Source organism: Myotis nattereri (genome assembly GCF_964212035.1).
Source record: "Myotis nattereri genome assembly, chromosome: 2".
NCBI lineage: Eukaryota > Metazoa > Chordata > Mammalia > Chiroptera > Vespertilionidae > Myotis > Myotis nattereri.
This window is the reverse complement of record NC_138076.1, coordinates 40,311,273-40,335,047: the sequence shown is the minus strand read 5'-3', so window position 1 is coordinate 40,335,047 and position 23,775 is coordinate 40,311,273. Positions and strand designations below refer to the sequence as shown.

The 23,775-nt window shown below is 39.3% G+C and overlaps 2 protein-coding genes across 2 annotated transcripts in view; one reads left to right on the top strand and one right to left on the bottom strand.

Moving 5' to 3' along the window:
- Positions 1-23,775, top strand: part of UBAC2 (UBA domain containing 2) — a 187,093-nt gene that overhangs the window by 34,885 nt on the left and 128,433 nt on the right. The window contains exons 3-4 of the mRNA XM_081115129.1: positions 2,407-2,526; positions 3,756-3,865. Coding sequence (XP_080971255.1) covers positions 2,407-2,526; positions 3,756-3,865 — 230 coding nt within the window. The remainder of the gene's footprint in view (positions 1-2,406; positions 2,527-3,755; positions 3,866-23,775) is intronic.
- On the bottom strand, positions 9,384-11,853 carry GPR18 (G protein-coupled receptor 18). The gene has a single exon (XM_081115419.1). It carries the CDS (start codon positions 10,765-10,767, stop codon positions 9,664-9,666), a length of 1,104 nt encoding a protein of 367 aa, XP_080971545.1. The 5' UTR covers positions 10,768-11,853; the 3' UTR covers positions 9,384-9,663.

Here is a 23,775-nt window from a genome sequence, read left to right as displayed (position 1 = left end):
TTTGACACTTAAGGCAGAGATCTCCTGCCTCTGCAGCCGTGGGCAAACTACGGCCATGCTGCCCGTTTGAAATGAATAAAACAACAACAAAAAAAGACCGTACGCTTTTATGTAATGATGTTTACTTTGAATTTATATTAGTTCACATAAACACTCCATCCATGCTTTTGTTCCGGCCCTCCGATCCAGTTTAAGAACCCATTGTGGCCCTCAAGTCAAAAAGTTTGCCCACCCCTCCTCTAGTGTGTTGCAGGTTGAATGCAGAAGTAGTGCTTTGCTGAGTGTAAGTCAGTGATCAATTTTATAAGGAGCAGGCACCTTATAGTAATCTCCAATTATTTATTTTTATACCAGCTCACAGGTTTTTGTGTCTGTAAGCATAGGACAAATTACAAAATTATTTAAAAGTGTGGTTTCTATTTTTATTTGTCACTAAAACAACAATTCTATAAACCCAATTTGTTAGATTTAAATAATTGTAAAGTCTTAATGTCCTTAATCCCCCAGAGTTTCCTGGTAGCTCACAGGGCTTTGCCCTGAACAGAATATATTTTTAGAGTTTAAAATGTGGGAAATAGAAGACTTAGAGCTATTTTTCATGGTTTCTGCATCTTGTTTTGCAAAGGTAACAGTCAAATTATCTTATATTTTAAAGCACTACATAGTTTACAAAGCATTCTTATTTGATCATGTTGATGGTCGGATATGCCGGCCTACAGATTCAATGTGATTCTGGTGCAGCCATGGAATTTCTAAGGGAGAAAAGAAATTTAGTTAGAGGTGTCACCTGTGTTCCATATGTGTGCCCATTATGGTCATTGCTAACTGATGATGTTGCTGTTTCTCCTTAAACCCAGCTGTGACCTTAACACAGCATTATTGGCAGCCATCCCCATTTCAGTTAGATGGGCATGTGAAATGAATTCTAATGGCCAGCCCTAAACCAGTCCAGTGCCGTCATATTTTGGAGTACACTGATGACAAAGACTGTCTTGGTTGGAACTGAAACGGAAGTGAAATGTTTTGACAGTTGGTATAGTCTATATTCTCATTTATATTATGATTATTTATATTTGCAAGAATTTCTTTTGGCAAGGTCATATGCCTTAGATAAGTAAAACACTTTCTGTGTGCATATTCTCCTTATTTTAAAATAGAGTTAATCTTACCAGTGTTCATAATAGCATTCCTCACAATAGCCTAAAGGTGGAAGCAATTCAAATGTCCATTAATAGATGAATGGATTTTAAAAATGTAGTGCAGACATATAGTGTAATATTATTTAGCTATTCAAAGTAATGAAGCTCTAATACATGCTTTAACATGAACCTTGAAGACATAATGCTAAGTAAAGTAAATAAGCCAGACAACAAAGGACAAATATTGTATGATTCCACTTATATGAGGTACCTAGAATAGTCAAATTCTTAGAGACATAAAGTAGAATAATGGTTACCAGGGGCTGAGGGGAGGGGAGAATGGGGAGTTATTGTTTAATGGATACAGTTTCTGTTTGGGATTGTGAAAAATTCTGGAAATAGTGGTGATTGAGGATACAACATTATGAATGTTCTTAATGCCACTGAATTATACATCTAAAAATAGTTAAAATGATAAATTTCATTTTATGTAATTTTACCAAAATAAAAACAATACAAAAGAAAAGGTTAATATTTTTTGTACCTATCTTATAAGGTAATTGTGAAAGGTAAATAATATCAGAATGTTTTACAAATGTCATTGGGATTATCTTTAAATATCTGGAAAGTATTTAAGAAGTCTCAAATAAGCCTTTGAGTTGTTCTTTCTTCTTTGTATAGTTCCTTATATATTTTTCACACAAGGAGAAATTGATTTATGTAAATTAAAAGTTAACTTTGAAAAAAAATTTAAACCTAGTAATATTTAGCAACAGTTGCCATAAGTTGCCTTGTATGTGTGTTGGTATGAATTAGGTTGAGCATTAAAATTAAGCTTAGAAATGGATATTATTGAGTTTATCCCTAAATAGCTTTTCAGTTACACCTGTTTTATTAAATAGCATAAAAACGAACATTAGCCTTTCATTCTAGCTCACATATATAAATTTTTTTTTTATTGTACGAAACATAGTCTTAAGATGTTTTACAGGAAATTTTCTGTTTTCTTAATGAGAATAAATATTACTTATTATAATAATCAAAAAATTTTAAGTACCCTTTGTGCCATTATATGAAAAGAATTTTAGCAGGAGACAGTAGAGCTCATTTCTTAGGAAAAACATATATGTGTTTTCCTTTTCTGTATGCATCTTTATTTGGCCTACAGTTTAAAAAATAAGCAGTATAAAGTAAATGTAACAAATTTGCTAAGGAGCAACCTGAACAGATCTCACTCTTTATTGTTCTTTTTTAAATCCCCATCTAGATTTGGAGGCTGATATGTGGAAGAATAATTTGCCTTGATTTGAAAGATAGTTTCTGCAGTAGTCTGCTTATTTATAATTTTAGGATATTTGAAAGAAGATATGGAAGCAGAAAATTTGCAGTAAGTTCTTATGTATTTTCTCTTTGCTGTTAGGTTATAGATAAACATTTTTTGATTTTTATTTAAATAGTTTTATTTTGTTATTATTAACAGTGATATTTTAATTACATGATCCTTTATCTGAATTGGAACAGGGACATTAACCAAAGAAAAATTTAAATTTAAGTCACTAGCATAATAAAATAATGATGATGGTAATAGGTCATAATGTCAGGTATGAGTGGGTACTAACAATTTTTATTAGGATTTTGACTTTAATAAAATTCTCATTACTTATTTTGCTTAATGGTTTGTATGTTACTTGTTAAATCATCCTATTAATGTGTTTGGCCAATATAGTTTTATTCTCTCATTTTGATTATATATATATATATATATATATATATATATATATACACACATACACACACACACACACACACACACACACACACACTAGAGGCCCAGTGCATGAAATTTGTGTATTGGTGGGGGGGGTCCCCTCAGCCCAGCCTGCACCCTCTCCAATCCGGGATCCCTCTCACAATCCAGGACCGCTGGCTCCTAACTGCTCACCTGCCTGCCTTCCTGATTGCCCCTAACTGCCCCCCCTGCCAGCCTGATCACCCTTAACTGCCTCTGCCTGCCAGCCTGATTGCCCCTAACTGCCCCTGCCCCCGCTGGCCTGGTTGCCCCTAACTGCCCCCTCGCACCAGCCTGGTCTCCCCTTACTGTCCCCCTCTGCTGGCCTGGTTGCCCCCAACTGCTCCACTCCTCTCCCGCCCCCCCGCTGGCATGGTCGCCCCCCCCCCCCGCCTCTTCTGCTGGCTTGGTTGCCCCCAACTGCCCCCTCCCGCTGGCCTGGTCACCCCCAATTACCCCCTGCCAGCCTGGTCGCCCCACGCAGCCTGCTGTTCAGTCGTTTGGTGGCCCCTCACTAACCCTCCTGTCGGCCTTGTTGCCCCATGCAGCCTGACAGCCTGCTGTTCAGTCGTTACTATTACTGTGATGGTGTCCTGGACAATGTGCAGTAGTATAGATAGTTTATATATATATATATATATATATATATATATATATATATATATATATATATATATGTTTGTTTTTATTAGAAAAGACTATATATATGTATATATATATATATATATATATATATATATATGTTATATATTTGAACTGGTTCTAATTAAGTAATGTTAATTTATTTTCAGAAGACTCCTCTAGATAATGCTTTGTTTTATTTTTAGTCCTTTTTGCTGGGTTCCTGGGTTTTGTCAGCCTTGGTTGACTTCATCCTCGTTGAAGCTATGTGGTATTCCTTTGGTATCACTGCATCCAGGAATTTGCCTTCTGGATTGTAAGTAACTCTCAAAGACTAGCTTATTTTGCAACTAATTAAATCTGATTTAAAGTAGTATTGTACATGAAAGTCATTAAAAGCATATTTTAAACTTTTAGAGACAGTAGAATTGATTTTATGTATTAAAAAATCCAGTGTATACTTATGTTCTCATTATGTTCTTGAAACAAAATTTATTTTACATTCGCTCTTTTTCAGCTTTGAAGTCCCATGTTTTAGGGAATTTTTAATGAATTTCCTGTTCTAATTCTGAAGATAGAATTAGTTTTATGTGTTTATTTTATAGGGAAATTTTGTCTATGTAGTTTTGTGAACTAATTAAACACAAATATACAAAGTTTAATTAATTCGATTAGATTAGGCAAAAATTAATTTATCTTAAGTTAAGCTTCTGAAGAATGATGTTTTTAAAAATTGATATTGTTTAATACTTCCACCAAAGATAAAACAAAGTCAGTATATAAGTTATTTTTAGCCAATTTGCAATAGTCAGTCTAACTCAGAGTGTATATGCTTTCATATGGTATTGATCTTCTTTTGACAACAAAACAAAAAATCATGTATTAGTTTAATGAAATACTAAAGGCCTGGTGCAGGGGATTCATGCACTGGTTGGGGGCGTGGTCAGCGGGGATTGGCCCATTGTGGGAGCGCCACTCATCCCAGTCAGCCGAGCAGCTGTGGACCTGCCCTCTGAGTGGCTGATCCCACTGTGAGAGCAGCTGCTCATCCATCAGCTGAGCAGCTGCTTTTGCTGTGGGAGCGCCACTCATCCTGGTCAGCCAAGCAGCTGCAGCAGGAGGAGCCGCTCATCCTGATCAGCTGAGTGGCGCTCCCATTGTGGTCACTGTGCGTCATAGCAACTGGTCAAGCGATCGTTCTGGTCGTTCGCCATTTAGTCACTGAGCTTTTATTATGTAGGATTTAGTATCTAGGAGCAGAGTTGTTAGCACTTATAAGTGACCTTAAAGCATCTCTGAATTATATATTGGAGACTGCATTTGAGAGATACTTTGAAATTAAGATACCAGATATTTAAAGTTCTGTGTGTACTAACTTCAGCCTTATTTTAATTTTGAATTTGTGTTTTTGAGAACTAGTAGATGATTGTATGTATTTTGACTCAAGTTCACTTTGGATCTCTATTTTAAAAATGCAGTTAATAATCTAATAGCTTTCACACTTACATTGTTAATTTACACTGTGGCTGTCCTTTATGAGATTTACTTATAGTGGGCATGAATATTGTTAATAATGTATGATTCTGAATAATAATTGGAGACAAAAATCTTGTGTCATAATTATCATGCAGTTTTTGTTGAGGTCCACAGATTATAATTGTAATGAGACTGAGAAGTTGAGTTGACTATTCTGCTATTGTGGAAAAAAGTGTAGTTATCAGGAATGATTTCATATTGATTCAGGAAAGCAGCAACATTACTGAATCATAGGTTTTTCTCAAACATTTCTCATCCAGGCCAGTTATTTTTAGTTATCTGTAAGGCCTACTGAGTTATATAGAACAGTATATACGTATCATCTGAGTTTGTCTCAGAATAAACTTTGGGCATGGATAGTAATATAGCTTTTAACTCGTGTTTAAAATGAGATAAGATTGTCCCCTTGTTTGATGACCTTTTTTGCTATTGCACAGAGTTGAATGACAGTTTTTTTTTGTATGAATGACATTTATTTCTTTATGAAATCCTGTTAACTGGTTCTTATAAGGAGGATTTATTCAGTTTTGAAGTTGGGAATATTTTTATTATTCTTAAAGCAGGAATATTTAAATCTTGGTTCATAGCAAAAGTTGCAAATTTGAGTAAATTCAATAGTTATAAGATCCCCTTTGAAAGAAATTACTATAAATGTTAATTCATCCATTCCCCTGAATGATGAATGTATTTTTTTTTCCTTTTCAAATCATGAAACATGAGAGTATGGCATTTTAGAATCTTGAAGCTTTCTCAGACTTCTTGGAACATAAATCTTTAATTCAATAAAGTGACTGTGGCCGGTGTGGCTCAGCAATTGAGCGTTTACCCAGAAACCAAAAGGTCACTTGTTTGAGTCGCAGTCAGGGCACATGCCTGGGTTGCGGGCTTGATCCCCAGTAGGGGGTGTGCAGGAGGCATCTGATGGATGATGTTTCTGTCTCCCTATTTCTCTGCCTCCTCTTTCTCTAACAATCAATAAGAACATATTTTTTAAAAATAAATAAACTTTGCATTTTGTAAATATATCTTTTATTTGATGAGAGCAAGGCTTCACAAACTCAGGAAAGGAAACTTCTCTCTTTTTGGTCAACATGCTTTATAATTTGCAGGGTTTTTCACGTAATATCTTGTTACCTTTTTTTTTTTTTGGCCATCAATGTCAAATTTATCTGCCCTCTCTATAATTCTTGACTTCGGATTTAATTCTCTCTCTCCCCCCTTTATTTAACCTTATCACTTCTAAAATTTCTCTAATAAATTTCACCAGTATCCAACTAATTTCTAAAGCCAGTGACTTATTTTCAGTTGTCTTTGACTTTTCAATAGCATATTAAATACTTTTGACCTCTCATTATTTAATAACCGCCCCCTTGAGTCCTAGCATACTACGCTCTCCTGGTCCTTTTTGACCTTATTTACTGCCTACGCTCCTTTCTCAAGTTTATTTCAAGTGCTTCCTCTGGGCTGTCTTGTCCACTGCCATGACTTCAACTACAGTTAATGTCTGTGGTTTTGTTTCCCAACACTCTATTTCCAGTCCATGTTACTTTCCTGATCTTTTTAGAGTCATATTCAGAAAAAGTAGCCATTAAGGTTTTGACATTAAAGATAGGTACATTACAAAAGCTATATATATTAGGAACTTCCAGTAACCCATGCCTATCGAACATTTGTCCTTATATACCTATTATTTTTTAATTGTTAGTATTTACATGTGAATGTTACATTGTTTCCCAGAATCAAATCCCTCCAGAGAAGTGGAATTTTGGCTTTTTATATATCCTGTTTAAATGTATCTAATTACAATGCTGAGTAAAATTATTTTTAATTAATTGGTTTAGATTATTTATAATTGTATTGTGAGAACCATGACATACATTTTCACTTCGTTGTCTTTGTGGTAACAAAGTCTTTTGTTGTGTTTTGTGCTCTCAAATTAAGAAAAGCTATTATAGAGAACTTGCCATTTAATAAATTACATAAGAGCAGATTAATCCATGTAGTTTAAGAGTATTTATGACTGTATTTGCGTACCATAACTCTACATAAACAGGAGTTATTTCCATTGTTTTAGAAGTATTTATTTAAAGATATCTATTAAAGTATCTTGCTTACATGACTATTCAAACTAAAAACTTCAAGTAGTTTTCTCTTTGTTGAGAAACTACATCTCAATATGGTCTTGACTCCTTTAGCTTATGTAGCTATGAGAATTTTTACATCCCATAAGCTTGTTTCCTTTTTATTATTTAAAAAAAAAAACTGGTGATTAACATGAAAAGAGAACTGAATTTGCTTTATAATCCTCTTAGGACCTTAGTTTCTTTACATTTAAAACAACAGATCATCTAAGGCAGTGGTTCTCAACCTTCTGGCCCTTTAAATACAGTTCCTCATGCTATGACCTAACCATAAGATTATTTTCGTTGCTACTTCATAACTGTAATGTTGCTACTGTTATGAATTGTAAAGTAAATATCTGATATGCAGGATGGTCTTAGGCTACCCCTGTGAAAGGGTCGTTCGACCGCCAAAGGCAGGGGTCCTCAAACTTTTTAAATAGGGGGCCAGTTCACTGTCCCTCAGACCGTTGGAGGGCCGGACTATAGTTTAAAAAAAAACTATGAACAAATTCCTATGCACACTGCACATATCTTATTTTGAAGTAAAAAAACAAAACGGGAACAAATACAACATTTGTATTTGCATGTGGCCCGCGGGCCGTAGTTTGAGGACCCCTGGCCAAAGGGGTCGCGACCCACAGGTTGAGAACCTGTGATTTAAGGGATCTTCTTGTACTAAAATGCTGTTTTAGGCTCCTTTGTGTTTATTTTTTAAGAATATTAATTTATCCACGTTAATTATAGAAATCAAGTGATAACCAAAGCATTGATTTGATTTTAAGTCCTATTGGGAGATGATTATGTTAAGAATAATAAAAGTGATTTAACAGAGAGGAAGTTATAATTAACTCATTTGGGTACATATTTAGAATATAGGCTTTACAGATTATATAGTTCAATAGAGGCCCTGGTGCACGAGATTTGGGCCTGCGCCCTCTCGCAGTACAGGAGCTCTCTGGGGATGTCCAACTGACTGATGGCTTAGGGGAGTGGTCCTAAGCTGGCAGTAGGACATCCTTAGTGCTGCCACGGAGGCGGGAGAGGCTCCCACCACCGCCGCTGCACTCTCCAGCTGGGAGCCCAGCTTCTGGACTTCTGGCTGAGTGGCGCTCCCCCCGTGGGGGCACACTGACCACCAAGGGGCAGCTCCTGCGTTGAGCGTCTGCCCCCTGGTGGTCAGTGCACATCATAGTGACCGGTCATTCCATTGTTCGGTCGATTTGCATATTACCCTTTTATTATATAGGATTTCCATTTCTTTTTATTTTTTATTTATTTATTTTTTAAAATGTATCCTATTGATTTTTTACAGAGAGGAAGAGAGAGAGATAGAGAGTTAGAAACATCGATGAGAGAGAAACATCGATCAGCTGCCTCCTGCACATCCCCCACTGGGGAAGTGCCCACAACCCAGGTACATGCCCTTGACTGGAATCGAACCCGGGACCTTTCAGTCCGCAGGCCGACGCTCTATCCACTGAGCCAAACCGGTTTCGGCTCCATTTCTTTTTAAATGGAGAAGTTACTTTGTTTGTTACTTTATTAGGGAAAATTAAATGGGAAGGTCCTTGGCTAGTGCTTTTTATACTGTGACATATGACCTGGAAAAAAAAATCAATCTCTTTCGTAATGTGATGTTTAATCACATAGGAAGAGCAACTCTTTATATTGGAGAAAGATATTTTACCATATAGCAGAAACATGTCACAGGAAAAAACTTGGATTATTGGTCAGAAATAGGGTCTTGGGTTAGGTTTCCCCCATTGGTCTTAAGTACAGTCTGGTGCTTGGTAGGCTCTCAATAAGTGTTTATTGGATGACGTTAGCCTGTTTCCAAAAGAAAATGAATTCAGAGTAGAGGAGGGCTGATGGCCATGGTCTCCATAGGCTCGCTCAAATGCTTGCTCCCACTAATTTTGCTCTGTAGCAAATAACAGTGATGAGATGAACATAGTTGTTTTTGTAAGATCCTGGAAGTTTAACTTCAAACAAAAAAATGTTGTGTTTGGACCACCAATCCTGAGTATAAATTAAACCAAAGGGAGCTATATCTAGATGGAAAACACTTTCATCAAATTATTTTGAACAGTAGCTGGATTTTCTTTGCCTACTGCCTTGACATCATGATTCACTTGCACATAGAATTAAATCCAAAAAGCTAAGTCAACTATACTAGTATATTTAGATAAGGCTTGAATATGAAACACATATTGGATGTTTTCTCCTAGTACTTCATGAAAATGTTCTATATAAGTTTTAAAAATAAAAATAATTAATGTATTAGTATACTTTAGAATATTTAATTATGTTGCCACAATACGATCACACAAAAGAGTTTTTAGGTTTATTTTTTTTTTTCAGGAAATAAGGGACTTGATAATATACAAAATGTCCACTGACTCTAGGGTAATTAATAAAGTGAATTTAAGGAGGTTGGAGACAAAAAACTTACTACTCATAACATGTCACTATTTATGTTGCTTAGTGACCGCAAACTAGCTGATCGGAAGCTTTTCCTGCGCACGCTCCGAAGGTAATTGCGGTATAGCATGACACTAATGACTCGAGCCTGAAATTGTTTTGAAACAATGTAGTAGAGAATCACATCCAGACAGGTACTGAGGTTCATCAGGAAGGTGGTAAAGGCTCCCCAGGGATTGTAACTGTTCTCATCCCCTTCCAACATCAGGAAAGCAAAACAGATGTGGAAAGGCATGAAGCAGACGATCACCTGCACCAGGAGTGTGATGATGATCCTAATAGACTTCTCCTTGACTTTTGGTTTGAGCTTCGATGTCCTACCATGGAGGAGACTATGAATAATGACCAAGTAGCACCCAATCATGATGAACAGAGGAATCAAGAAAAAAAATATAAGTCGAGTGAAGTTCAATATGTTAATAGCTTTTAAGTGGACGATGTCAGAAATCTTGAGGCAGGTGGCAGGGCTGGAGGCTTTATCAGGGTCTTCATAGAGCAGGAGGAGTGGGATGGTGGTTATCAGGGTCATTATCCAGACTCCCACACATGCTAGCACGGCTTTGAATGTTTTTTTAAGTTCTTTGGCATATTTCGGCTGCACAATGGCCATGTATCTGTCAGCACTAATAAAAGCAAGAAGCCATAGGGCAATACTTGGATAAAACATTGTGAGTGCCCCGAGAATCTTGCAGAAGTGTTCGCCAAATGGCCATTCACCTTTTGCATAATAAAACATTCGAAAAGGTAAACTCATTATAAATATTAGGTCCAGCAATGCCACATTCATCATATAGATGGTTACAGTGGTTCTTTTCTTGGTGGAACAACTGAAAACCCATAAGGCAGTGACATTAACAAATACTCCAATTATGAAGATACAGCTGTAGAAGACAAGGGCTGCAATTTTGTATTCATCTGGGTATGAGCTATTAGAAGAGCCAGGTTGAGCTTGATTGTGAGAGGTGGTCATCTTATAGTTGGTGGGCGTGACACTTGGAAACTGTAAAACAGTTGCGAATATTAGGAGGAATAAAACCGTTGGCTGAAAAATAAATGTTAGCATTCTCATACTTAGCATGCAGTGGATTCTAATTTTGGGAGTACTTTATATTGTAGAGTCAATATATGTGTCTTAATATTTATTAATAAATACATTTCCTAGGTATTAATAACAATTTGTACTAACCGATGAAAGTGGTATGGAGTGTTGTAATTTGTACTGGCAAACTTACTCATTTCTCTTTCCCTGCCCATCTCTCTTCTCACTGAGGAATAAACTTTATGATTTTTTTTCCCTAAAATTGGGTAGCTATTTCTCCTATAATTATCATTCCTTGAATAGGACTAATTGGGAAAAGGCCATTCTGAATGTTGAATCTTACAATTTACTTTGCCACTTTTTAATCATCTTCATTCTGTTTAAATATTTTGTAATCCAGATTAATAATATCAAATAATAAATTTTAACTCATTAAGTACAAGTTTAATCTATAAAATATGTGTTAGAAAACTAATAAAGGAACCATATAACTAGTTAACTACTGAATATTCACAGTAATTCTCATTTGAGATCAGAAACTTTCCCTTTTTACTGGTATATCCCCATAGCCTATTGAGTAAGTTGTAGCTATTAAAAAGTAAACATTTACTGAGTTGATGGATGAGTGAAGGAAGGAACCCTTGATGAGGTGACCCTCAGAAACTACTCTCTAGTTTATCAATGAAGACTTGTTTAGTTGGCCATTAAACCGTGTTTTGTTTTTTTAAGTGGTAAATACTTCTTCATAGTATTAGGTTCTCTATAAATTTCATAGGTCTTGGGACAGCAGTGTGTTGTGCCATGGTGTACAGATTAAGAACTTTACTCTTAGAACAATAGATGAGCTAGTTTCTAATGTACAGTTGGGTGTGTCTAAAACTGAGCCTTCCAGATGGTGTTTACAAGTGTCTTTGAAGTAGATCTCACTGCTGTAGTGGTGCACAGAAGGCAACACCTTGAGAATGAGATATTGTTGGTATAGTAACTTTCATGTCCTCACTCTACAGAGATACAGAAGTGTAAGTATTATTTGTCAAATTAAATTTTAAAAGGGAATATTAAACACAAGTGGTTATTAATAAGACATCACTCAATAACTTTATGTGTATGCAAAAACTAATTCCCATCACCAAAAAAAAAGTTCATTTCTAATGGAAAGGAGTTTAGTGATTGTATATGTCACGGATCCCCCACAATGTGAAACTTCGATCACCCATGATGCAATGCTAACACCAGGGATTTTAAAAATAGAGTCGCTACAAAGAAATGGAACCTTGTGGCATCGCCTTGAAATACAGAGGTGTAAGAAGAGTTTCCTTCAAAAATGTCACTTTGCAGAGTGGGCTGTCTCTAAGTCAGCCCTGTTGTGGGGGTTAGCAGTGTGGTCGGTGGCATCATGGGCTATTGATAATTTAAAAATAATTTGGACACTTGCTGATGAGTTTGTTTTCCCCCTCCCCGCTCTCTTCCCTCCCTCCCTTCCTTTCCCCCTCCCTCCCTTTCTTCCTGATTACAGCTAGTTTGCCAAATATTTAGGTGAAATATGATTTTGGGATATATTTCTATATGTTTAAACACCTGTATTAAAATATCCAAATATTGATGTGACTAGAATATTAATTTCTATCAGATGAGACGAGTACTACATAGAAAAACTAAATCTTCAGTGATTTTTTAAATAGTAGCAATTATAATGTAAATGAAATTTAGCATCCTTTTTTCTCTAATACTTCACCCATCCTCATCCCCAAATTTTGTCATATGCATTCTGTACTTACAAACCATTTTTTGAGTAACACCCTCTCCAATGGGCTCAAACTGCTTGTATGTCACCAACACTTGTATTCATTTGCTTAAGGTTGAAAAATTAAGCATGATGCATGTGTTTTAAAGGCATTGCCAATATAGATTGTGCTCTGCACATGCAGATATATTTTTGGATAAATATTGAAAAGCAGTTGGCTTTTAAGTCAACATTTAAGAAGCTTTCAATTCCATGATTATCTATGGTCTTTCTTTTCTTAAAAGCCTTTGAAGTACACATTGTGAAATATTGTAATTGAAACCAAGTGATGACTCTTAAATATACTTATGATTTATCATTTCAACATCTTCCTTAAGTTGAACAAAATTACATTTACTGTTAATGTAAAAATTGAAAATAAATGAAAAATCATAATAATTCAGGGAGATGACAGCATAACTCATTTCAAGGTTCTTCACCAGCATGGTTTCAGTAATCTATCATTAAAATATAACAATGATTTTGAAATTCAGTAAGTACAGCATTACTTCAGATAATCTACGATGAAGTTAATTAAATGCAACTTACCTCCTGTCCATCAAAAGGCTGTATTAGAGAGGAACATTTTTCGGTATATTCAGGTCTATAAAAGAAGGACCCTTGAGTTGCTTCTCTTTCTGGAATTGATATACTTAAAAAATGGTATGTTTCTTTGTTTTAGGCTCTTCTGTTGCTTTAAAATGTCTCAAATATATTTCTTGGTGTAGGAGTTGTTACTCGTTGCTGCTTTTTCTCTTTCAGGAAGTACTCTCTGAAATAAGGCTTTTTTAGCTTTGACTGGATGTGGTTTTTCTCTTTCACAAATGATTTGTTTGTGAAGCTATGCTGAGCATAAACTTCCCTTGAAATGATACCATGCATTTAAGAGAGTTATACAAAAAGGGGAAAATATCTTCACTTTTTTGCTTTGATGCTTCAAGTCTGCATCATATATTGAAAGAGTATGAGATTTGATGTTGAGAGAATGGATTCATAGTATAGCTTTTTTATTTTCTAAGCTGTGTGACTTTGTCTGGTTACCTACCCACTCTGAGCCTTTGTTCCTACTTAGTTTCTATACAGTTAAAATAGAGATAATACCCATTTGATAGGGTTGTGAGGATTTGAAACCAGAAAAATCCCAAGAGTTTAACATAATATCTGGCACTTAGGTACTCCTAAACAGAGTTAATCCTTTACCACAAAGTTCCTAAAATAATAGAATATCCACTTTTTACTGTTAAAACATTTTTAAATGGTTAAATTGGGATACTTAGTTATTTACTTCTGCTTTCCATATACATAAATGCTTTATTTTTTTAAGTCCCCAGTGCTTTATATCCCCTTTCTGTCACATAGAAGTCTAAAAATAGTTCCTTTTGCATAAATATCCCTGCAAACTGCTAAGAAGGGACTATAGCAGTCTTTAGTGGAGTAATTTACATGTTAGGAGTATTTTAACCTAAGCAGGGAAATGAAACCAGCGGAGAGGGAAGTGAGCCATCCAATCATTGCCTGCCTAGTTATATTAAAGTTTTTACTTTCTCTTTTCTTAAAAAAAGAAATAATTTCATTTGGTTGTCCTAAAATTTTAATTAACTTTATATTTGGTTATACTTGACTAGTCTACTTCTGTAAAGTACATGAACTAAAATGAACTGTATTTTTATTAAGACAGTTTGAACGCCCATGCTTTTTGTTTTTATTTTCCCCCTCAGACAAAATTATAGTAAATCTTTGACTTACAAAATTTATTTAAATCTATGCCTTTGGTGATTACTTTGGATTCGGATAGTGTGTCAGAATAATGAATTTTAGAAGTGTAGGCAACAACCAAAGCAACTATTTCTTGTGCAGATGAAGATTTGAGCTCATTTCAGCAAGCCATGACTTGCTGAAGAACAGCCCACAGGCTCAGCTTCTTCAGGTGCTGAGTTCCTCCCCTTTCTGCCCTCTTTGCTGTAATAAGTTCTCATTATGAGGTGATTACATTGATTATTCACTAGACGGGATCTGTTAATTGCCAATTACATTGATCAGTTTTTTATGCATGGAGTTATATTTCATATGCAGTGTAGGTGAGTTTGATAGGAGATGGGAACCTTTTATCTATAGAATCCAATTTTGTCATTACCTTAATTTCATTTAGCCTTTGAAAAGGTTTCTGATATTAAGTATTGATTAGTATTCCCTGTGCTGCTAAAATCAAGAGATACATTGATGGCATATTGCGTTAAGACTTGAGTCCTTTGTCATCCACAGGGAGATTCTTTCCTCTGACTTGCCAGTCTCTCAGAGAAAGGAAGGAAGGGGCCAGATAGGAAGTCCCCACAGCACAGCTTGAGATGGCTCGGCTGCTACTCGTTTCCCACTTCCTTTCCATTGTAGCCATTTGGGACCTTCTGCGTGTGCTCTTCTTGACCTTTCACATGCTCTTCCAACTGGTGACATTCCTTACCACTCATTCCCTTCCACCTCTTGGCTTCGCCAGCTGCTACTGATCCTTAAAGTTTTAGTTTCAGTGATGCCTTTTCTAGGAAGTTTTCTCTGACCTTTGAAGCTGGGTTGCTTATTCACCCCTGTAAGGTCCCTTAGCACTTGGTACTTATCCCTGTAGTGGAGTGTGTTTGTATTATTATTGCATATTTACTTGCCTTTTATCCTGTAGTAAATTGAGATCCTTGAGGGCTGGCATTAATATATATGTATGTGTATTATCGATTTTTAATAAATATTGTTTGAATGTGTGACTGGAAAAGTAGGTGAGGGAATGGAGGGTGGAGAGAGTCATGGACAAATTACTGAGCCAGGTGTCAGCATCAGGCACACTTTGACTAGTTATATGAGGGACCTGCCAATCACAAATCAGATGTAGAGACTTAGGCAAGGGAAACAGGGGCCGGGACCTTTCTCTCCTTCTCTTCATGCCCCTGTAGCACTTATTCTCTGTGTTCCTGGCTCTTCACAATAATTATTTTGTTGGAAAAGAATTACAGTGAAAAATATCTTTCCCAAACTGGCAGCAAGTAAACAGTGGATCAAGAATGAAACTTTTGTAGTGTCTATTTTGCTTCTTTAATACTTGAACCTCATTAATTTTTATTCAAATGGAAGAACTTAACTCATTTAGGGATCATTCATGAAGCTTTAATGTCCTCACTTATTTGGAATCTAGTGAAAGAGAAAATTTTCACCTTGCAAAAGAGGGATCTTTCATATTATGGGAGGCTACAGAGTTCCCTTTCCTTCATTCTATGAAAGAACCTGTTTTAGCTCTATTTTGAATTTTGGTTTAGATGTAAAAAGCCCTAAGGGATTTTCATTTTAGTGCTTGAGCCCAGTTTGAGTGAATATAAAAATTTAAATTAGTTAAGGCTATTTTATATTTCTTAGAAAGGATATTGTTAATAGATTTACACAGTAAATCCCCATTAGAAAACATGCTCCTATGTTAGAGATTTGTGTATGCCACAGATAAAATTGTATTTCCCGTTTTTAACGTATTTCTCTCTCCACAGCAACTTACAGCTATAATCTTACAGCCCAGTTAGTATGAACCTCCTGTCCACTTGACTTCCTGACTTGTATTTCTCCTTGGCAATTAGCAAACAAGATGAACCCCGATAAGCAAAGTGATAGATAATTTAAGTTAAAATAGATCTAAATCAGCAATGAAAGTAGAGTTCCCTAAAAATATTAAAGATTCTCTTACTTAGAGGATCTTAGGAGAAGGCTTCTGCATGGCAGTGCAGTCAGCCCAGTACTCACTGAAATCCTATGGGACCCCAGGCCAACAATTTGCAGTGACGTTTCACTGACTGACTAGTAATCCAGAGTCTCTGGGACAGGACAGGTGACTGAGTAGAGCTCTCTGGTTATTGTGATGTACATGGCCACCTCCTGAGGACTCTGGTCTCACAGTTAAAGGAGAGTAATATATATTACATAGCCTATCTAATAAAAGTGTAATATGCAAATTAACCATCACTCCATCACAAAGATGGCGGCGGCCACGGAGCTGGAGCAAGCAGGAGGCTTGTGTTGCCCTGGCGATGGAGGAAGCCAAGTTTCCTGCCTGCCCTGCTGGCCCTGAGTTCTGCTCAAGGCTACAAAGTTTCAATTATAGAAGACAAATAAGCCCCAGATACCTGCTTCCAGCTGCTGTAGACTCTGCTCAAGGAGCATCTGGGAGCCTGGGTTGCCAGGGGCAACCCAGGATTCCAGCCAACCTGGGCTCCACTCAAGGCTACAAAGTTTCAATTATAAAAGATAAATAAATCCCAGATACCTGCTTCCAGCCCACGGTGTGGCCAGCCTGCAAACGGCCTTCAGCCCCTCACCCAGGCTGGCCAGGCACCCCAGTAGAGACCCCCCCCCCCCACCCTGAAGGGGCTATGGCCAGCCTGCAAACAACCATCAGCCCCTCATCCAGGCTGGCCACACCCCCATGGGGTGAGGGTCCCCGCTGGGGGGCTTGGCCAGCCTTCAGCCCTCAGCCCCTTACCCAGGCTGTCCACACTCCCATGGGGTGAGGGTCCCCACTGGTGGGCTTGACCAGCTTGCAAACAGCCATCAGCCCCTCACCCAAGCTGGCCAGGCACACCAGCAGGACTCTCCCACCCAGAAGGGGCTGTGGCCAGCCTGAAAACAGCCATCAGCCCCTCACCCAGGCTGGCCACACCCCCATGGGGTGAGGGTCTCCACTGGGGGGCTTGACCAGCCTGCAAACAGCCATCAGCCCCTCACCCAGGCTGGCAGGGCACCCCAGCGGGACCCCCACCCTGATCCGGGACACCCTTCAGGGCAAACCAGCTGGCCCCCACCCGTGCACCAGGCTTCTATCCTATATAATAAAAGGGCAATATGCAAATTAACCCTAACAGCAGAAAACTGGGAATGACTGGTCACTATGACACACACTGACCACCAGGAGGCAGACGCTCAGTGCAGGAGATGCCCCCTGGTGGTCAGTGCGTTCCCACAGGGGAGCTCTGCTCAGCCACAAGCTAGGCTGATGGCTGCCAGCACAGTGGTGGCAGGAGCCTCTCCCACTTCCTCAGCAGCGCTAAGGATGTCTGACTGGAGCTTAGGCCTGCTCCCCGCTGGCAAGTGGACATCCCCTGAGGGCTCCCGGGCTGCAAGAGGGATGTCTGACTGCCAGCTTAGGCCCGATCCCCCGGGGAGTGGGCCTAAGCCAGCAGGTGGACATCCCCTTAGGGGTCCCAGACTGCGAGAGGGTACAGGTCGGGCTGAGGGACCCCCCCACCCCCAGTGCACAAATATTTGTGCAACGGGCCTCTAATTATAAATATATATATATATATATATATATATATAGAGAGAGAGAGAGAGAGAGAGAGAGAGAGAGATATGAGTGTGTAGGGAAAAATACCTGGTAATGTGAGGAAGTAGCAGTTTAGAAGAAAAAAGTATTGTGGAGAGTCAGGATTGCTAAAGAAACACATGTTATTGATTTACTTAAATCCAAAACCTGTATACTAGTATGTGTGTGATTGAGGATTTTAGTGTACAGTCATCTGTATACAAAGAAGTAACTACACGTCTGTGCAGTTGAAGGTTGTTGGTTTGAGAAGAGTTATTTAGGATTTTTTCATTATCTCTGCAGTTACTCTTATCTGTATTATCAGAGGTAATCAGAGGTGAATAATCGTCAGGCAGAGTTCTAAGTGCTTTAAATGCGTCATCAAATTTAATCTTTATGCCAACAGCAAAGTATGTTGAGGACAACATAGTAGTATGTATGTTGTAATCCAGGGCTACTTACTCTTGATTCTCAGATTCTAAGATTGTGTTATGCTCTATCTGTATTATGGTATTACTAGAGGCCCGGTGCACAAAAATTTGTGCACTCGGGGGAGAGAGGGGGTCCCTCAGCCCGGCCTGTGCCCTCTCGCAGTCTGGGACCCCTCGGGAGATAATGACCTGCTGGCTTAGGCCTGCTCCCGGGTGGCAGAGGGCAGGCCCAATCCCTAGGTGCAGCCCCTGGTCGGGCTTAGAGCAGGGCCGATTGGGGAGTTGAGGCGCTGCCCCCTGTCATGCACAGAGCAGGGCAGATCAGGAGGTTGCGATGCCACCCCTAGTCACGCATAGAGCAGGGCCGAACAGGGGGTTGGGGAGCTCCCCCCTGTCACTCACAGAGCAGGGCCGATCAGGGGGTTGAGGAGCTCCTCCCTGTCACACACAGAGCAGGGTGGATCAGAGGGTTGGGGCGCCACCACTATCACACTCAGGGCAGGGTCGATGGGGAGGTTATGCCTCTACCCCGTCACACACAGAGCAGGGCTGGTGGGGGGGGTGGTGTTGGGGTGCCGCACCCTGTGACACACAGAGCAGGGCCAATCGGAGGGTTGGGACGCCACACCCTGTCTCTCACAGACCCGCAGGGCGATCAGGGGGTTGGGGAGCTCCTCCCTATCAGGCACAGTACAGGGCTGATCAGGGGGTTGGGGCGCCTTCCCCTGTCACGAACAGAGCACGCGGATAGGGAGGTTGTGGCCCCGCCCCCTGTCACACACAGAGCCGCAGGGTGATCAGGGGGTTTGGTCGCTGCCCCCTGTCATGCTGATCCCGGTGCTGGGAGGCCTCATGGCTCCGCTGATCCTGGTGCTGGGAGGCATATTATCCTTTTTTTTAAAAAAAAAATATATTTTATTGATTTTTTACAGAGAGGAAGGGAGAGAGATAGAGAGTTAGAAATATCGATGAGAGAGAAACATCGATCAGCCGCCTCCTGCACATCTCCTACTGGTGATGTGCCCGCAACCCAGGTACATGCCCTTGACCGGAATCGGGGATGTGCCCGCAACCCAGGTACATGCCCTTGACCTGAATTGAACCTAGGACCCCTCAGTCCGCAGGCTGACTCTCTATCCACTGAGCCAAACCGGTTTCGGCCATATTACCCTTTTATATAGGATAGAGGCCTGGTGCATGGGTGGGGGCCGGCTGGTTTGCCCTGAAGGGTGTCCTGGATCAGGGTGGGGGTCCCCACTGAGGTGCCTGGCCATCCTGGATGAGGGGATGATGGCTATTTGCAGCTGGTCACACCCCCTTCAGTGTGGGGGTCCCCACTGGGGTGCCTGGCCAGTCTGGGTGAGGGGCTGAGGGCTGTTTTCAGGCTGGCGGGTGACTGAAGCTCCCAACCTGTCCTTTTTTTCTTTTCTTTTTTTATTCTGGGCCAGCTTTAGCTCTGAGGCTTTGCTCCAGCTCTGAAGCCTCGGCTGCTGAAAGCAGGTATCTGGTTTGTTTGGGTTCTATAATTTTAACACTGTTGCGGTCCTGCTCACTCCCGCTCTGAGATCCCAGCTGGCTGAAAGCAGGGATCTGCATTTGTTCTATAATTGAAACAATGTTGCGGTCCTGCTGGCTGAAGCCCGGCTGGCTGAAAGTAGATTTCTGGGGTTTTGTTTAGCTTCTATATTTGTAACAATGTTTCTTAAACTGCAAGCTCAGAGGCCGGCAAGGCAGGCAGGGAACGTTGGATTCCTCCGTCACCGAAGCAAGCAAGCCTTCCGTTTGCTTCAAGCTGCCTGGCTGCCGGCCGCCATCTTGGTTGGCAGTTAATTTGCATATTGACCTGATTAGCCAATGGGAAGGGTAGCGGATGTACAGCTAATTACCATGTTTCTCTATTATTAGATAGGATACTTTGTTTTAGTAATTTTCATTGAAGTTGGTTGTACTTAATAGAGAATCATCAGAATAGTAATTTCATTTTTAGCAAAAAGTCTGCAGAGGAAGTAGGCCATCCTTTCCCTGTTCCTCATTAAAGGAAAGGTTTGGTAGCTGCATTCTATCAGCCTGTAAATTTAATTTTGGTGCCAGGGAATATCTCTTCCATTCAGTAGGCCAAAGACTTTTAAACTCTCAAAAAGAGTATATCCAAATGGTTAGTAAGCATGTAAGTATGCTCATAAGTAATCAAGTTGACAAAAATTAAAACCATGAAAAGATATTACTACCCACATACCAAAATACCTACAATGAAAAAGACTGACAGCATGAAGTGTTGGTTATAGAGCAACTAAGGAACTCTTATGCATTGCTGGTGGAATGTTTAAATTTGAAGAATAGTTGGATATTAAGTACTACAATGAAAATATATGTGTCCTATGACTCAGATTCCACTTCTAGATAGAAATGCATGTTCCTGTGCACCAGGAAACATAGTTAAGAATGTTCCTGGTAGCATTATTTCCATAACTCCAAATTAGTAACAACCCACATGTTCAGCATCTGCAGAATGGATAAATTAGTTGTGGAGAAGACACAAAATTAAATGCTTTTCCCAAACAAAATCATATAGAAGGCACCTGCAACAACATAGTGGTAAGTGCAAAAAGCCAGCCATGAAAGAATTCATTTTGTATGATTCCATTTATATGCATTTCAAAAGCAGACCTAACAAATAAAATGTTTAGGGACGTATGCTCAGGTGATAAAACTTTTTGGTGGTTTGCAGGAGCTTGTAAGGAGGGGGCACCTGGGGGGAGCTTCCAGGATGCAGGCAAGTTCCACTATTGACCCAAGTGCTGTTTTCTCTAGTGTTTGTCCTGTGATAATTCTCTAAGCTGTATATTTATGCGTTGTCTTTGTATCTGTGAGGGCCTCAGTAGATAACCGATGGCATACTTAAGTTCGAACAATTCAAGAAGGACTTATTTATAAGGGTCGAATGACAAAAGAATGAAACCTAATGACAAAAAGGGAACCTTTGGCAAGACTGTTAACCTTGTTGCACCCACCATCATCAAGCCCAGGAAGATCTAAGAAGGGAGAGGTTACTAGAAGGAGGGACCCTATGGAAAGAGGATAATAAGCCTGAGGTTGCCTTGCAGGAGAGAACCTGGGAAATAAGTACCCTGGCCTCAGGCCCCTCCTCACCTGAACCTCCTCCAAGGCTCCCATTAGCAGAACTCAGTGGAAGCCAGGGGGGCTGTGTACCCTCAGCCTCTGGGACAGAGCAGGGTGGAGAAGGGAGAAGAAACAAATGGGTTGTCCAGCATGCTGCACTTTTCTGTATGTGTTACATTTCATATTCAAAAAGGTTGTTGTTAATACAAACAAAAACAACAGTAAAAACCACCTTTGGGCTTTGAGTTTGTGAAAACTGTGTTTATGAAGACTGCTTCTTCTAAGCTATTTCCATGAGTAATTTTTTTGAAACACATTCAGTCTCAGTTCTTATCTATGAATCATTGCACTATAGCTTGTGTAAAATACATGTTTTAGATACCATATATTATTTCTCCTTGTCTCCTGCCTGGTTTGTCTGTCCCCTTTTTTCTTTGCACCATATTTAAAATTTTCCTGAGAATTTTCAGACTAGGAACAGAAGCTCTGCCTATGCTGCTAATTAGTTACCTGAGCTATCTTTTGTAAAAAGTTAGTTCATTTCTTTGATCACCACTACCCCCAACTGGAAGAAATGGGAAGTTGGACGAGGCTTTCTTGAAGGGCTTCCCACCCTTCTAAGCATCTGCTCCCATTGCAGCACATGTTTTATCTTTGTCTTTCTTGGAATTTGTGTAGGACTGGCGATGAGCGCTGTAGGATAGGACTTGGGACTCTGCCCTAACAGCTTCTGCGTGGAAACCTCAATGTATTCAGGAATCACTTAATGAAACCTCATCCCTGGGAGCCCTGAATGTGTGTGTTGGTGTTTGGGCTTCTTCTAAACTCGGTGTACCCAGAGCCCTGAGGGGTCCTGCTAGTTCCTGGTCTTCACTCTCCGTTCATGTCTTTTATTGTGCTGTTGTTCTTTAGTATGTATGTTTTCACCTTATTTTTAATTTACCTTTATGTCAGTGTGTTCATCTTCATCTGTTTAAGACATTTATCCATTTCTGGTGGTATTAGATTGTTTCAGCTAATTTGCCTACCTACTTTTAACTCTTTTTCCTTTAACCGTTACATTGATATATGGTAAGCAGGAAGTGCAACTGTGAGAATGGGCTGGGTCCAAAATGGTCCACCCATAGTCACTTGATCTCCCACAACCCTCCCAGGAAAGCTGTCACTCTTGGTGGCAGAGAACAGCTTGGAAACATTATAGTCAGCCTGCAGAGGAAAACAAAAACTGTGCGGGCTTTTTTCTTCCCTTGGTAATAAAACTGCACTGAGCGGAGTTAAGTTTATGACTTTAGATCTTACAGGCTTTTACCAGCAGCAAATCATGAAGTCTAAATAGGATTTTAACAGAAAGGGAAGGAAGTAGGTAGTACCACCCTCATACCTGCAGGGCAACCTGCTGGTATGTGTGTTTGGACAGAGGGACTTGTGCTTGGTCTGCTTTATCCTGCCTCTAGTATAGGAATTAATCCCTTAACATTAATGTAATTTTTTATTTAGGAGCAGTAATCATAAGTTTTTAGAACTGGGAGTTAGAGGTATCTGTGACTTATCTCTTTTACAGTTGTATTGTAATTCTTCCCTTGAAAGTACTCTCATCTCTCATATTATTTTTTGCATTTTGTGTCTGTCGTATTAACAAGGAAGTAGCACATCTTCACTTATTTTAGTGCACCTAGCATAGAGCTTCACACAGAAGGTCTCAATAAAGAGGCTTATTGATTTGACTAATGTCTGTGTGTTTCTTTTTCTGTAAGAAAGAAAGCTGTGCCATGTCCTAAAAATGAATGCCCATGTTTCTAGGTAGATATAATTACAAAGACATTAAGCAGAGGAAAGACAAAGAAGAAATAGGATAGGGTTGGCCAGGTAGAGGCACAGATGAAAGTGCCTGGGCCAGATAAACAATTGTTGTATGTGTATTTAATGTAGGAGAACTACACAACTGAGCATGAAATAATTTTAGATTGCTCATGTATGTTATCTAGTTTTCATACAGATTGACAAAGCTGCTTTGACATGACACTGTGCTTTTACTGCCACCTACAGGTGATTAGCCCTTCTGGGAACTCTTTACCTGATTGGAAGTCTTGTTAAGATTAAAATAAAGTTTTAAAAATCTATTAATTAGTGAAAGATAGAATACTGTCATTTTCTAAATATGTCTGTATTTTGTAGTATTTTGTAGAAATATGTCCTCATTCCTCTAAAAGATTTTGGCTATAGACCATTTTTGCCTTCATTGGAAGCAGCCTGATTTTTTTTAGGAAATCATTTTCCACTGTAGGACTCCATATTCCTGGGCTATGGTCTTGAGACAATTCCACTTTAAATTTTATTTGTGCCTAATATTCTACTAAGAGTTAAACATAAAGATGACCTTGGAACAAATT